The sequence below is a fragment of the Scaptodrosophila lebanonensis genome, unplaced genomic scaffold (genome assembly GCF_003285725.1).
Source record: "Scaptodrosophila lebanonensis strain 11010-0011.00,11010-0021.00 unplaced genomic scaffold, SlebRS2 tig00000138-arrow-arrow-pilon, whole genome shotgun sequence".
In the NCBI taxonomy this organism is placed as follows: Eukaryota; Metazoa; Arthropoda; class Insecta; order Diptera; family Drosophilidae; genus Scaptodrosophila; species Scaptodrosophila lebanonensis.
In genome coordinates, this window is record NW_022060587.1 from 1,483,372 (window position 1) to 1,499,840 (window position 16,469).

Genomic DNA, 16,469 nt, shown 5'->3' on the forward strand with positions numbered 1-16,469 from the left:
ACTTTCTCTTCTGGATATACATGTATGTCAATCGGAACAATTGTGAGAATTCAGTATATATTTAAATGTCGGACATTTATACATAAGTAGTATGTGGGGCGGTCAGATGCTGAGTTGATCAAAAATCATTGTCAATTAGTTTGATGTAACTTTTCAAGGAGTAACAAAGTAAAGTTTATACCATTTGAGTCACTTCTTGTCCAGACACAAACACAATCACACATTCAAACATATGTATCTAAATAGTATGCAATATATAGTTTATTTATAAAGCTGTACGAAAAAAATTGTATTTGATTTAAAAAATATAAAATGAGATATTATACTTGTATAATATTGGTAAGTAGATAGATAGTATATGAAGTTAACATATAAAGTGAAATTAACGAAGATAAACTTAGTTTAATCAATAAATAAATATTTCATCGGAATGTGTAGTGCTTGGATATTTATAAATTTAAAGTTTAATAACAATTTTATAATAAAGTACATTAAATTACAATTCAATCAAATTATTTTACTTTCATAAACGTATTGATAAAAATTTATGCTGCGAGCATAGATCGTGCAAGACTTATCTTCTCATTCGCATCAGTTTGCATCCAATATCGTTAACCGAAATTTTTAATTTTAATTTAAATTGTTAACCGAAAATCTTCTCATCTACTACTATTTTATATAGTTCTCTGATCTGGTCGCTAGCCATGGGTTATCTGTTTCCTACGAACTCCGATTTTGAACTGTTCACTTGGAATCTGAACTACAAGTAAGTTAGAAAACATGATGAGACGATGGCAAACATCACAGCTAAGACAGATAGGTATATTATCCTTTTATCCTTGGCTCTTTTTGTTTTGTCATATCTCTGCAGCAAATCCAGCTGACCTTCCAACAAAGCTATAATCTATCATTTTTTCCGCAGCACGATGTTTGAAAGACTTCTGAGCTATCGGACAAATATGTATAGTAAGTAAACCTTTGCGATGCAGGACACGCGCGTTCGCCTTGATATACTCGTATATATTATCAGTTTCGATTCCACATAATTAGTTCCAGACCAATGCCAAGAGCTGCGGCACTTTTTAAATATGAAGCCATAGTATTAGATAAGATTTTGATCTGTTTTGTCAATTGGCGTGTGAAGATGTTGCTAGGATTGTTAAGTTGCATTTGCCGTTTGTTAGTACTTTCGTTAATATGTTTGTATGTACGAGTATGTATGTTTGTATGTACGAGTATGTATGTATGTATGTTCTTGTTTGTTAGTAAGTTCTTTCTGTCTGTCACAATTTGCCGTTGCATGTGTTTGTTTTGTTTTTTGTTTTGCTTGGCATAGTGGTTGTAGATAATTGGTTTCTGTTTGTTGTTTACTTGTATTATTATCGAGTGTCTATGTTGTAGGTTGAAGGTGTTCGAGTGTGTGTGGGTGTGTGTGTGTGTGTGTGTGGGTGTGTGTATGTTAGTTAACCTCTCGATTTCTGATTTTCATAATTATCCCTTAATCGCCTCTCATTTTGTCCTCGTTTGCTTGTTCACTTTGCATTTATTGTGACTGGTTTACGTTTTGTTCATAATTTTTTCTATCACAGCAACATATTTGTATACACTATTTTATGCACTTAAGAAAGAATAAATCAATAAGTTAGAATCAGAACCAAATACCAAATGAGGAGAGTAATTTATACACATTATTGAACGATTCTATATGGCGAACTCAACTCGTGTACCCGTACTCGTACACCCTTTATACAATGCTATTATTGTTTAGAAATTCCTCTTAGTAATTTCAATATAAAATGCATACAATACATATTCGTTGACTAGGCACGTTTTTGTAAATTATACCATACACTTATGTATGTACATGTACAAGTACATATGTATGTATGTACAAGTATGTATTTGCATCTGAGTCTGCATTTTGTTTTGCTGTTATTTCAAAATAAAGGCTGTAGAAGAGCAACAACAAAATCCGCGTGAGTGTTTAATTGAGAAGCATTTTGCAGGTTGTTCCTTATATCATTTGTTAATATTCAAACGCTTTACAAAAGTAAAAACAAGATTTGTACGCTCTGTGTAAACACAAGTGATGACCAACCCAGAAGAAGGCGATCTCTGTAGATTTATGGAAACTGCAAGGAGAGTAAGAAAAGCATGTATTAGCGCTAAGTCTCTTTAAGTCGGAACTTAACATTTATTTTAGTATACAAATGTATCTACATATTAATAAATACTAAATACTTAAAATAAAAATTCATTTTTTCTTATAGATATGATCATTTCGAGTATCTTTCGCCCAGGTTGATTATCTTCTGTACTATTTAAAATGTATATCCGGCACATCCAAAAACCTACCCCAAGTCGTTAAATGTTACTTACAAGTAGTTCATACTTTAAAAGGCGTACTATAACTCAAAAGAAATGCAAGTGCCACAGGAGATTTAAAGTAGTTTTCAATAAGTTTGAAATACATATACATATAATTACGATATACTGGTTTTTCTAGTTAGTTGTTATGCTTATGTGGGACTGGGGTTATATTTAGTTATTTCCAAACGAAATGATAACAGTCCCGGATAGTTTTTTTGAATATAATATAGTTTATTTAAAATAGAAATGAAATTATAAAGTCATTGGTGAAATAATATAAACTTGCAATTTGCGTCTGTCGCGTTTTTTCGTAGCTCTTCTTGTTCCTTTCGTCAAAGGCTTGCCACCCTGCCTTTACCATCGTGTGCTTGTGGGAGGGTTGCCCATACGTCATTACCCGGGAATTCCCACACTTATGAATAGAGAACCTATTGATAATGGCAAACAATTATTGCTAGTGAAATCTTTGTGTCCCCTATTGTAGTGCGGAGAGTTTTGATACACACATTATTGTAGTGAACTTATTTTTGAAGATTTTCTAATTGTTGTATACAGCAGTATTTAAAATCTCGATATTCAACTACATGAGCACGTATGAACATGTTGATTCAATAGCTGAAGATGTCTAAAATGGAAACTATCATCAATAGATGGATGGGTAGAATATAAGTTGCGCAAGCCCGATTTGAAATATGTATTTGCATTAAAGTACAAAAAAACACGAACTTGTCCTTTCTCGGACGTACGAGAACATCGATAGATAGTGTGGATATTTTAGCTATACTATAATATCCGCCGCGATCTCTACGTTCATACGGACGGACGAACATATATAGATAGATTTCTTTCGTCGTGTTTATTACAAATACGTAAGCTTCCTTTCCCCTTTGCACAAACCCTATTTAACCTTTTTACCTATCGGGTTAGGATAACCAAATTATTTTTGAAGAGATGGGCTCATCTAATACCTATAAAGAGGGGGGTGGCAGACCATGTGATAATGTACTATATGTCACCAACAGGTCGATATGAGTTTATTGTATTTTGTTTTTGATTTTTTCCCCTTTTCCGCGCCACAGAATTTCAATATTGGCCAGAAGTCTGGTAATATTCAGAAAAGCGTTCAATTAAGCATTAATAAGTTAAGATCGGACAACAAAAGTTAGTATTAAATAACTTCATGGGCAACAATAATTTTAAAAATTATTGGAGAATAATGCAACAATGAAGGTGGCATATACTAGCCTTCTTATGGCTTTCGTGTTATGGAGAAGTCAATGAGATCGGAAACTTTTTGGGATCTGCTGTCCAATATTTAGGCCTTCTCGGAGAAACATAATTAAGTTTTTATAGTTAACGTATAAAAACGCGGTTAAGTTGGCGAAGCTATCAGACTATTAAGAAAATGCACTAAGTATTATAAGCTTTCATGAAATGTAAAGCCAAGCACATAAACAAAGCAACAGGGTTTTGACAGGACTTTTTTGGCAAGTATCAAAGGGATGTCCCCATGCACACGCAATCCTTTTATTTAAGCAAATGGAAAAAATATAATTTTCGTTTTGGCAACATTCTGGCACAACTTTTAATAATTTTTTGTTGTTGCTATTCTTACATACTAAGAACATCTGAACTCTAAACAGAGTTGCTATTAAGAAATATCACTAATAGATACATAAATATCGATAAGTGTTACAATACTGAGCATTTTTCTTCCTATAGCTCATATAAATGACAGTGGACTTACGATAAAATGTGGTGCCGAGAATAAAACCGCCAAGGTAGCTATAATGGTAAATAGCGTGAAAATTATAAGGCACAAACGATCAACGACCATGGCGGCAAATTTCCAATCACGCGTAATATCTCCCGTTTCATCCTCCTTTTTGAGCTGCATAGAATAAAATAGACATGTTATAATTGTATGTTCATTCTTTTAATAATATATTTAATGCATTCGCTTTATTTGACTCCACTTTCGATCCTAATTTCGACAAATTTAGTTACCGATTCCACTTGTCCACCATGTTAACGTCCTTAACGTCTTAAATCTATCTATGGGCCGACTTCAGCCACTACAAGTATAGTGTATTTCATGTAGCTGTTTTGAGAACGAGAACTTCTTTGTTGGTTGAGATACCCGAATATTGCAAATGGTGGTTTAATAAACCCGCATATGTTAAAGCATATGATTGAACATCAACCAGATTGTATAACTTGTAGGATATTATATTGTTGTTATATATGCTCGAAAAAGATACAAAGTGCTATCCAAAGTAAACACTGCATTTGTGTCATCAGGTCATCGACAAATTAGGAAGTTCGCACCTAAATTCGTTGTAATCAGCCAAAATCTTCATTGAAATTAATAGAAAATTGATCAGTATTCAACATTCAAAGGACATCATAAGAAAATGAAGCCAAAAACGACCAAAACTTAATTTTTATCTGGCGATTCAACGTGTTTTTTTTTTTAAATATTATTCTGAAACCAAGCGCCGGACTTGAACGCTGCCAAAAGGCTCGTATCGACAAGGGTATATTATTATTTTTAAAAAGCCTGTTTACTTTGGAAGGCACCTCGTATCTTCACAATGATATAGGAACCGGTGAAGCAGGATCGTTTGGGACAGCTTTATGGCTGCTAAGCGATAAATCGGCATATTTGTAGAATAAGCTGCAATGGCTAATATTGTTTTAAGCTATCTTAGCTTATGTTGTGCATCGATTGTATCGATTTAATAAGCAATTAGTCTTAAGCAGTCATATATCAGTCATTTCTCACCGATAACTATATAAGTACTCTTTATTAATTGATTGTAGGGTTGGTGTTTAAGTTTAGTCAGACTGCTATATAATATAGTTTCTACAGAAAATGACGTCCTGCCTAGTTTCTCCAAATTAAATTTATCGAAAGTGTTCCAAATATTCTATTGCTGCTTCCATTTCAGCTTACCTGATCGGTTATCCAGCGCAACTCCTTCAATATCAACGCCAGTTCATATTCCGCCGATGAGCTGAGACATGTGTGAGATATCGCCTCGTGCATGCGGGCATCGGCAACAGCTGCGACAGGACCAACAGGACCAACATGTCCCACGCTGCCATCGTCACCTTGCCTGTGAATATATATGGAGGGTTATGGAGGGGTAAGTGTCATGTTATCATGAAAGAGCTCAAATCCAAGCCATACACTTTTTCAGTCATGGTGGACGACAATCCACACGTGTCCACAATACAATATTGAGAACACTTTTAGAATTTGGACTTGAATCATTTGAAATAAGTTGATCATAACGGGACTTATAAATTGTTTGATCCTGGGAAGGTCCTACAAGAGCCTTTCCAAATGTTATGTCAATTGTGATGTAATTCTGTTTGTGTGCTTCTTATATTATACAATAATGAAAGGTTCGTTCTGGGAGTTATAAGTAACAGTAACGTACCCCGGGAGCTAAATCAATAATTACTGTGACCGTATCGCTACTTTATGTCTCTTTGGAAAGGTCTCTAGACATTTTAATACGTGTAATGTTTCATATGCCTTTTCTATTGAGTTGGGAAACTATATCGACTTAAAAGAAGGTATTATAATATGTATTGTAAGCTAAATTAATAATTACTGTGACCGTACCGTTTCACATAAAGAGTCGATATACAAGTATGTACAATAGCTACTATATACGTATACACCCAATTCTGTTTTTAACCGGTCTTCTTTTACACGGTTTTGATTTAACGCGGTCTTTTTTTTAAACGGTTTTTTACACGACTTCTTCTGAAACTAATCTACCGTGTAAAAACAGACTAAGGTGTATCTAGTTGGAAAAGTCTCTAAACTTTTTAATGAGTGTAATGTCTCATAAAATACATAATTAATCGAAGATAGGTATTGTAGCTCTTATACTTTACGAGATCCTTGCGTTCATACAGACGGACGGACAGGCGGACAAGCTTTATTGACTCGCCTTGTTGTGCTGATCAAAATTAAATATACTTTGTGGGGTCTAGGCGCATTCTTTTGTGTGTTACATACATTCGCACAAAACTAGTATGCCCCTTTACGCCTTGGGGACAGGGTATAAAAATCAACAACAATACTTGTACAGCACAATGCGATGGAGCGAAGCTTATGCGGGTGTGCTAGTTTAGATGCTCATGTAGAATTAAGCAGACGTAATTCTTTCCACAACACATTGTCTTGTGAGTTGCAGTTTGACATTTCGCCACTATGTTTCTTACCACGTCTAGAGGTCTTTATATGTATAGGTATTAGTGTTCGCACATATAAACAAGTGAATGCATATTTTTGCTTGTTGCCGCCTCTCCTGCACTCTTGCAGCCTCTCCAGATCTAAATTGTTATTGACTTGAAGTCTTATTGACTTCACACTTCACAATAAAGCAAATCTTTTCTCCAATTTCCCACGCTCTGCTCCCGCATGGCTATTCACACACTAATACATACATAAATACATAAATACATGTGTATGTATGTATGGTATGGTATGTATTACTATTTTCGCTTCACAACCCGTTTGTGGCTGGGGGTCATTTAAGCCGAGCGTCGTCTTCATGCTGTGTATGCCGAGAAAGCTGCTTAAGTCAAAACAGTGGCTGTCTATATGTACTCGCACATACAAGTATTACGAGTATATATTTATACTTGTAGAAAACAATTTGCAAAATCAATTTTGTTTGCATGTGGCCTTGTGTGGGTTTGGCAAAGTGCTTGCTAAAATGACAGGAAACCCGTCGATGCGCAATGAAAATTGTTTTTCCCCGCAAAAGGAGATTGCAGTTGCAAGTTGCAGTCTGCAGTCTGCAAGAGAAGTGTACTAGTAAATGGGGTTATCTGGGCTGCAGGGGAGTTGGCCTCGACCTGGTCTATGCACAGTGGCCAGCGGCCCATCAACCAAAACCACATAAATAACTGTAACCGATTTTAATGCTTTTTACATCCTTTCTATTCCATTAAATAGCTTAAGCGCAGGGACTTGGAGCATGCGAAATTTCGCATGAGGCAGACCAAGTGTTGGGGAGCGTTTGAGTTTTTTAGCACACTGTACCGAAGTAAATACTACATATAGTACATACGTATTTGTTTGTTCAGTATAGTATGACCGATGGATATTGCCATATCTGTATCGTTTTTTCTCTCTACCTCCCGCACTTCCTGTAATTCGAAGTTGAACATAACTTTGTTGGCTGTAAAGAGTTGTGGCCCAAGAGCCACGATTTCGGCCCACTGTGCGACGGAGCAGGACGCTTGTCAATTTGCGAACTACTGCATGGTTTGCGGTTTAATTTCAATTGAAGCCACTGCAATGATTCCAGAAAACAGGTACAAAAAGGCTCTAAAGTTGAGCAAGACCGAAATGACGACAGCAATGCATTGCCATGTCTATCCCATTCTACTAAATTTACTGTTGAGGTAATGGCTCTTAACTTTGCTGGCTCTCGAGTCTGTGGCACACTGTGTAGGTCTTACAGACGGCTCTTAATATGCTTATCTCTCATCGGTTACTAATCGATTCTTTAAATGCTTCTTATAAGAGTGATTGGACGGGCAATTGGAGATTACAGGCACTGCCTAGGAAAATAGGAGTACAAGTAAGCAGGACGATTAAGTGTCGAAAGGCGATAAATATATGCATCGTGTGTGTGCAACATGAACATAGAAAGAAATATCCTTAAAGTGTCCAAAGTGAACCTTGAATAGGGCTCAGTTTGTTAAGCCAGGACGGGCTGGGAGATCAATCAGCCTGGCCAGCTGGTTCGGCCACTTTACTGCCGTACGAGTATTTCTCGTTGTGTAGTTGCTTGCGTGGCTTAGTGCCGTCGCTTCGGGTCGTCTGGCAAGTAAGTAAGGCGAAAAATCTATTTCAAAGTCTACTTTTGGACAGACACTGTCAGGAGCACGTCGCGCACGGCAATAAGGGAAATGGCGAAAGGTTAGTGGCAGGCGGTAGAAGTTAAGTGTCATTCAAGGAGAATGTCTGGCACACAATTTTGGGGCAGTTGTCTTGCCAACCCATTTGCTGCTGCGACGATTTCTTTGCTAATGTGTGCTATGCGTTTTTTTAAACGTCTATACATACTATATGGGCATATACTTGTATGTATAAACTTTTCCTTTTCTTTTTTTTTGCTGTGCTCTCTCGTGTCCTATTTGTCATCGCTTTTTTCAGTGGCGTATTTGGTTCTTCTTCCTTGTATTCTTCTCACACATCTTGTCATTGATTGTCATTGAAGGTGCTGCCTAGTTTCTGCTGTCTACTAATATTGTTATTGTTGTTGATGTTTTTGTTCTTGTTTTTGTTGCTGTTGTGGCTAAGCCAGTAGCCAGTGCTGTTGATGTTGATGCTGATGTGCCTGTTCCTGTTCCTGTTGCCGATGATGCTGCTTGAGCTGCAGGTGACAAAGTCATCAAGTTGCTTAAAGTTTTCCATTTATTTTCAATTTCGCCATTGCTTTTAATGGGCAATCATCTGTCTACTTGTGCCGCATCCGTGAACCTGCCACCTCCACCATCTCCATCCTGGACGCACGCAGCATTCCATAAGCCAATTCTGGGCGGGTGTTTGCCCAAAGTTTAGTCATGCATTGAAATCAAATTGCCGAACATTTCAATGGCCACGATGAATCGCCGACAATTTGAAGGACTTGTTGTGCTAATGTCTGTGTCTCTCTCTTTCTCTCTCTCTCTCTATCTCTATCTCTCTCTGTGTGTGTGTATACTCGTACAAAGAGGAAGAGTGCGTAGCAGAAAGGAAGATAAATAAGTAACATGTGCCCACGCATAAGATTAACATTATTAGGACAGTGGAACTTTTAGCGAGCCTGCGATTTATGTGAGAGCATTACAAAGTCCCATTCTATGCTTGCCCCTCAACTCCATAGCTCATCAGTTTAAATACATATGTACATACTTGTATATAGGAGCATGTACTACCAGGGCTCGAGCTCGTATTCAAATTTATTATTTTTCTTACAGCATCATAAATTTGTGAAAAGTGGTAAGATAGGGGCACTATACTTTCCAAAAAGTAGACTATTTGTCCCAGAAATTTCTCGATTGTGTAACGTCTTGGTAGCTTTAACTTTACGCACCTCTTAAGTATTAATCGTGCATACATTATTTTAATGGAGAAGCATCATTCAGTAGACGACCATGGCCGACCAACAATATCATCGTTAATTGTCAAAGGGTATAATTGATACTTAGTAATTTAATCAATAAACATTTAAAATTTTTAATAAACTTTAAGCAATGAATAATATATTCTTCTGCAATTCATTTTAATGTTATAATGAGCTTATTATAATTAATTACTTGACACCCTCATTATTCTATCGCAATCTAATAATGTAAAATAAGAAATAAAAATACAGTTTTATTTTTTTTCATAATAACAATAACAATTCAATAATAATAAAAGCTAAGCCAAATTGTAAAAATTCCTAATTGTAATTGTAATATTCAATTCAAAATAAACTAAATTAAGCTTGTTATTAAATTAAATTAACAATTAACCGAATTAAATTGAACTGAATATGTAATGACTAGCGTAATAACTTCAAAGTAATCTGGTACTTGTAACGCTAGGATAAGTTAATAAAATAAAATAAAACAAGATAGAACGCTACAGTCGAGCAAGCCCGACAGTAAAATAGCCTGTACTCTCCACAAAAAAAAAAAATTAAAAAAAAAAATTAAAAAAAAATTTTTTTTTTAAATAAATTTAAAAAAAAAATGAATGAATGAATTAATTAATTAAATTAAATTAGAAAACATGTTTATGTTCAGTTTTAACAGCATACATTTACATCACGTACCTATGCGTGTTTATATGTGTGTATGTATGCAGCACAAAGTTGAACAAAAGCAGCAACAACAACAACAGCTGCGGGCAGCGCTGCCGACAGAGCTGCAGGCAGCGCATGAGCAGCGATTTTACTTATGGCTATAACTTTCTTCAGAATTGACCTATCATGATGAAATTTGGCACACGGACACATTAGTACCAACTGGATGTACCTACCAAAATTTATTTCAAAATTCCGAGAATTACGGAAGTTATAAGAAAAAACATGAATTGCGGGGGAGTGGGGGGGTGCATCGAAAAAAAACTCAAACTCGTACTTTCTCGGTCTGAGGAGAATATGGAAACCAAGTTTGGTTATTCTAGCTCTTATACTTTCTGAGATCCTTGCGTTCATACGGACAGACAGACGGACAGACGGACGGACGGACAAGGCTATATCCACTCGGCTTCTCATCCTGATCAAGAATATATATACTTTGTGGGGTCTGCCACGCCTCCTTCTGTGTGTTACATACATGCGCACAAAACTAGTATAGCCTTTCACCCTTTGGGTACAGGCTATAATAAACAATTAAAATTAATGGGTCTTCCACAAACGACGATTGTAAAAGCTTCCTTTCGTGGTCAAAGGCGCACAAACTCCTCTCATTCTAAGTGCGGAGGCAAACATTTTCAAAAATAGTGTCGCAAAAACCATAAATACTATACACTGAAGAGTAAATGGCGTTCGGGAAATATACAATGAACAACTATTTTTGTTCAAAACCGATTTTGAAAATATATAATCATAGTTTTTTTTAAAATGTTGTTTAGAATAGCATTGAAGATGGCTGGGCGAAGGGATAGTCTGGTTTCCGAAATCCAAGCCTTTTTCTAGACAGGCGATCTGACGAACATGTCTACAAGTAGATCGACTAGTTTCTCGTTGCTGATCAAGAAGAGCAATGCTATGGATCATTGTTAGGAAACCTCATATTATATATTTCACAGTATATGTTTTCATTGGGTTCATCAAAATACTATATCTCTTGACAAAAATTTGGCCCAGCATCAGTTTTTCGAGGCATTTCATCGAGCGCGGACCAAGAAAAATAGTCCCAGACATATTTGTATATGCATTCACTTCCATGCATGACCGACTGGTTTGTAAGTCAGACAGAAATGCAATTCCTTGTTATCAAAAAATTCAAATTAAATTCAAAATAATTTGCTCCACTTTTTACAAATAATAACCCCGTGTCAATAAGTTTTCCACGAAGCAATGAATAATTTCCAGCTATTACAGTGAAGTCTACGACGCACAGTGGGGCCTTCTGACTCTTTTTGTTGCAAAAATCATAACTCCTGAACGGATAAAGTAATATTAGTCAAACAAACTTTGAAAGATAAATTCTTAAGCTTTAAAACAAATCATTGCGCATTGTGCTATGATTTCTAAGAGCTGCACAATAAGTTCTTTAAGTTGGATTTTGTTGCTGATGCATTATTTATTTATTTATTTATTTTATTTATTTATTTTATTTATTTATTTTTTACAACAGAGAAATGTAAACAAAAAGCTCTATCTTAAGCTCTATCAAATGTAAACAAATATATTTGACCTCTCTCACATGTAAACAAACCGTAATCTCGTTTGACCTTTCTTATCGCTCTGTTTCAGAACCTACAGTTATATACTACTATAGTTATTTGTGATGACTTTTTCCCGTCCCCGACTTTCAGCGAGTAATGGTGCAAGAGTCTGCGGAATCTCTTGACCTCTTTTCATTGTTATACCCTTTATCTAAATGTTCAAAGGGTTATTCGGTTTGTGCAATGTGTAAAATGTACCAGGCTGACCCCATAAAGTATATCTATAAGTACTATATATTCTTGATCAGAATGTCACTACGTATCTTAATAAGTACACCCGATTCCTTATTTATTCATTAAAACTACTCGTAAAACATAAATCCGATAGGTTTGAGATGTAAGTTTCCCTAAACTGTGATGTTGTAAAGTGGAGTGTTATTTGTTTCGTTCAGTTTGGGCGACTAATATATATGTATAACCGATATGGCCGACTTTCACTAACTAACTTTATCAAACAAGAAATGGGTCTACAAGTTTCTCCCATGCCGTATATTTTAGTTCACAAAAAATAATTGAATACGGATTTATTTTATTTGTTTGATTCCCCCTTACCTCTTTTCTAGCTAGAGAATTTCGTCAATACTGTCCACACTTAAAATGCTACAACTTACACACATTATCTATATACAATTATCTATACAAGGTGTGTTCCAAAGTAAACAGGACTTTAAAAAAAAAAACAGAACAAATGGTTTTTTCGGCCAAATCAATTTATTTTATTCTGCTTCAATACAGCTTTTTGCACGAAATTCTCACTGGACAATCGATAAAGATAGCAGATTCTAACGCACCAGTCGACATATAGGTAGCGCCAGGGGTAGCTAGATTCAAAAAGTCCTGTTTACTTTGGAACGCACCTTGTAGTATTTGTTTCAAATTTCATCTAAATCGATCAAACTGCAGCATCAAGTTTGCTCCTCCCCTTCATATAACAGAGCAAAGGACGTTTTTTGTAGTACAGGGTATTTGAGAGTCTAGATTGTTCGACTGTACCGTTTCAATCGCTCAAAATGACATCCAATTTGAACAATCAGCTTAGAAGCAAGCCAATTCGAGTGTTTTTTTTTTTAATTTCTCTAGAATACAACTTGACATATGCTTTTTAATATAATTGGCAAAGGCTTTTACTTTTTCCGATATCAATAAAGCATAGATAAATATCTAAAATATTTACTTTAATTGTCTGCAATATATTTACTATACTGCTTAAATGAGTCTTTTGAGTCTTTGTTCGCGCTGCAAATGTTAACAACGCGATTTTTTCGAAACGATGCAAAATCGAGCAAAACAAATTTAGATTTACAAGAAGATCATTAATGAACATTATATTAGTAGCCACGACAATCCACCTAAAATTTATTCCACGAAGCAAAACTACTTTCAGGTTGAGATCGCATAAAACAGCAAATAACAAAAACACATAAAACAGAGGACAAATTACATATACGGAACACAATTATATTAAATATACTTTGTATATTATCTTTCATGTTATAGTCTAATTCTTTAAATCAAATATCCTTTTTTTTACATTTTTTCGGCACAAGCAACACCATATGTTCAGTAAAATAAACATCCGACTTTCAGGACTTTGCAAAACTTTCAGGACTGCTCTAAATAATTACAATTTTGGTTCCTTTGACCGTTGGATTATATTCTTGCAGAAAAAAAGGTCTTTTTAATGACTGTTTTTTTCTCGTATTTATTCCAAAAAGGGGGAAAACCATATTGCAGTCGAAAGAGTATTCTGTGACACATACTTATTAGCAATTAATAATTTGAATAATAGATATTTCTGCCTTTAATCTGATGCTTGCTGATCAAAAGATGAAAAACCCTACGAGTGTATGAGGTTAGCTTTTATATTGAAAATGCCAGCCACAAAGATATCAAGGGAAAGGGTTCTTTCATTACGAGCATTTATAACTAGTACGTCTTTATTGAAAAAAAAAAAAAAACAAATACTATAAAGCGTAGTAAATTAGTCGTAGTACTTACTCACCTGTACATGGTCCTGTAGTACGTGGGCTGATGAGGCAACGTCGAGCTGGCACATCGATGATTGCAGCGGAAGTCATCGTCGATGTCCAGCACATTGGCGAGCAGAGATTTGGAGGATCTTTGCGATGGTGGTGGTGGTGGTGGTGGTGGTGGTGGTGCGTAAAAGGAAATTAATTTTAGTAAAATGTATTTTGAAGAGAGAGGGAGAGAGATAATCTTAATTATATAACTACTATGTAGTAGGATGTACGAGTATGTCTATGGCTCAGCGCCTGTGAACGGCTTGTGTTACAGTTATTTGCTTTTGTTCTTTCTGTTACCTTTCCTTGAGCTCAACGTTTTGAATCTGTTGCTTTTTGTCGCCAGCATTTGATGATCCGCCCGACGACGAGGGCGGGGGCGGGCATTCGTAGCCAACCTGTCCCGGTCTTTGCATGCGCAATATGCAAGGTAACCAATAAAGGAATATTACTCTTATCTGTGTGTGCGAGTTCGACAGAGAGACGGAGTGTGTTGGGTAATGCGGTTGAAAATAATAGCAATAAGTATATAAGTTTTTTTTTTTTTAATTTTGTTTGTTTACATAGAATTTGGTTTTGGTTTTTTTTTATTTTCAATTTGCGCATTGTTTCATAAATTGTGGTTTTTGTTGTTATAGTTTGTAAAAACACATCAAAATTGTTGTTGGCAAGTGTAACAAAGACACGGATTATATATATATATATATATATTACATATATGAAAAATAGTTGTTTTTAGTTGTTGTTCAATTTTTGTTGTTGTTGCATATTTTAATTGATAAAAACAAAAGACGACACATTTAGAATAGGTTGTTTGATATTTTGGATTGAATTGGAATGTACATTTCGGTTTGATTGTTAGATTGTTTGTTGATGTTGTTGTTGTTTGTTATTGTTTTTGTAGTAGTTGTAGTTGTCAGCACATTGATTGTTGTGTGTGTTACAGTGAAACGGCAATAGGTACGCGCATTTTTAATTGCAACATTCAATTGCAGGCCACATCAAAAGTTGTACAGAGATAGTTACATACATAGTTAGTTAGTTAGTTAGTTGGTTAGTTAGTTAGTTAGATAGAGAGAAAAATAGTTAAGAAAAACAGAGTTGAATTGAGTTTTGAAGCGTTGTAGAGTTGCCAGTTAGCGTAGTTGTTGTTGTTGTTGTAGTAGTAGAAGTTGTTGTTGTTGTTGTTAGCCAGAGTTGTAGTAGTTGTTGTTGTTGATGTTGAAAAATAAAATTTTTGTGTGATTACTGTGATGTTTGGTATAAGGTATTTTTTCATCATTTATATAAAATGTTAGTTGGTAGAATATACACATAATATTAAATAAAAGGTATACAAAATGGTTCATACTTTGTAGATTGTATAGGTACAAGCAATAATATTTTGTTTGTTATAATTATATATTTATACGTTAATTATTTGCATAAGCGGCTTGTTCAAAATTTCAATGTATATGTTTTTTGGTACTGCAAGCATTATTTGGCATTAAAAAATTAAATTGAGTTTAATTAAAGCATTTTGTTAATTTATATTTCAAACATGTTTTGTTGCATAGCTCAACAGCGATGTGTGTCTCTTTCAACAAACTAAACAAATATATGGCAACTAATCTGGTTTCTATTCTGTCGATGTTCTCTACAGCCCCAATCAGTTCGAAAATGTTGTACAAATTAAATTCTATTTGCGCTGAGAAGGTACTAAAGAAGAGCAGCTCATTGATGTGTAAAAGAAAAAAGTAAATTAATTACTTTTGCAGAAATTATTAACAATACCTGCATTAATTTTGTTTATTTATTCATAATTATATTTGCATTTAGATTTTCAAATTTATATTTACACTTATATATTTATACAAATTTATGCCTACATTTATTTATATTTTATTTATATAATACAGAAACAAGTAACCAACCGCCAGTGATGCCTATTAACCACTATTTGAAGCAATTCTACTTTATCTGACAAGTGCGTGTAAATTGTACAGTTACGAATGCAATTCTACAAAAAGAACGATAATAAAATTGGAGCGATATATGGAAGCCAAGAATTTAAGGCCTGGCTAAGCAGATATGACTGGACATCCTGTTCAATGCCTTCTGCGGAATCTGCTGAGATGAAGAGGGGGAAGAAAGCGTAGAGCTCCTCCTCTGCCCTCCTAGGGAAACCATTCCACGACGACCTCTCTGAAGCAACTAGCTAGAGCTCGTGAACTACATATGTAATACAGTATAATTTGCTTACATAACATTTCTTAACATAACTTTATTTTTGAACTCAAATTTGTATCTCTTGCAATATAGTATATGAAGTTGTATTTTGTTCTTGGACATTATATGTACACATTTTTTAACATACATCAAATTAATTAAAATTAAAAGATTTGCAGCGATCAGTTGTTATTTTACCAATATGCTTCTATACTATAATTAAAATGCGTGAATAATGCTCTGGTCTAGAGGTTGCATTAGAGTAGTGGTATTTGGTGGAAAATGTAATATTTTTACAGCCTTCTACAAACTCAAACTCACGATCAAAATAATAAACGATTGTAAAAAATATGTACACATTGCCATTCTATACTGAATATATAGGGAATACCTAATTTGAAAAATGAGCT

At 34.9% G+C, this 16,469-nt stretch overlaps 1 protein-coding gene across 1 annotated transcript in view; it reads right to left on the minus strand.

Annotated features, from left to right (window-relative positions):
- Positions 1-2,040: 2,040 nt before the first annotated feature.
- The window catches only part of LOC115629314 (neuronal acetylcholine receptor subunit alpha-7), a 250,300-nt gene continuing 235,871 nt past the window's right edge, over positions 2,041-16,469 (minus strand). Inside the window, exons 10-14 of the mRNA XM_030525760.1 lie at positions 14,243-14,309; positions 13,833-13,989; positions 5,327-5,489; positions 4,118-4,261; positions 2,041-2,132 (exon numbers count right to left, since the gene is read on the minus strand). Of these exons, the coding sequence (XP_030381620.1) occupies positions 2,124-2,132; positions 4,118-4,261; positions 5,327-5,489; positions 13,833-13,989; positions 14,243-14,309 (540 nt within the window). The 3' untranslated portion in view covers positions 2,041-2,123. The remainder of the gene's footprint in view (positions 2,133-4,117; positions 4,262-5,326; positions 5,490-13,832; positions 13,990-14,242; positions 14,310-16,469) is intronic.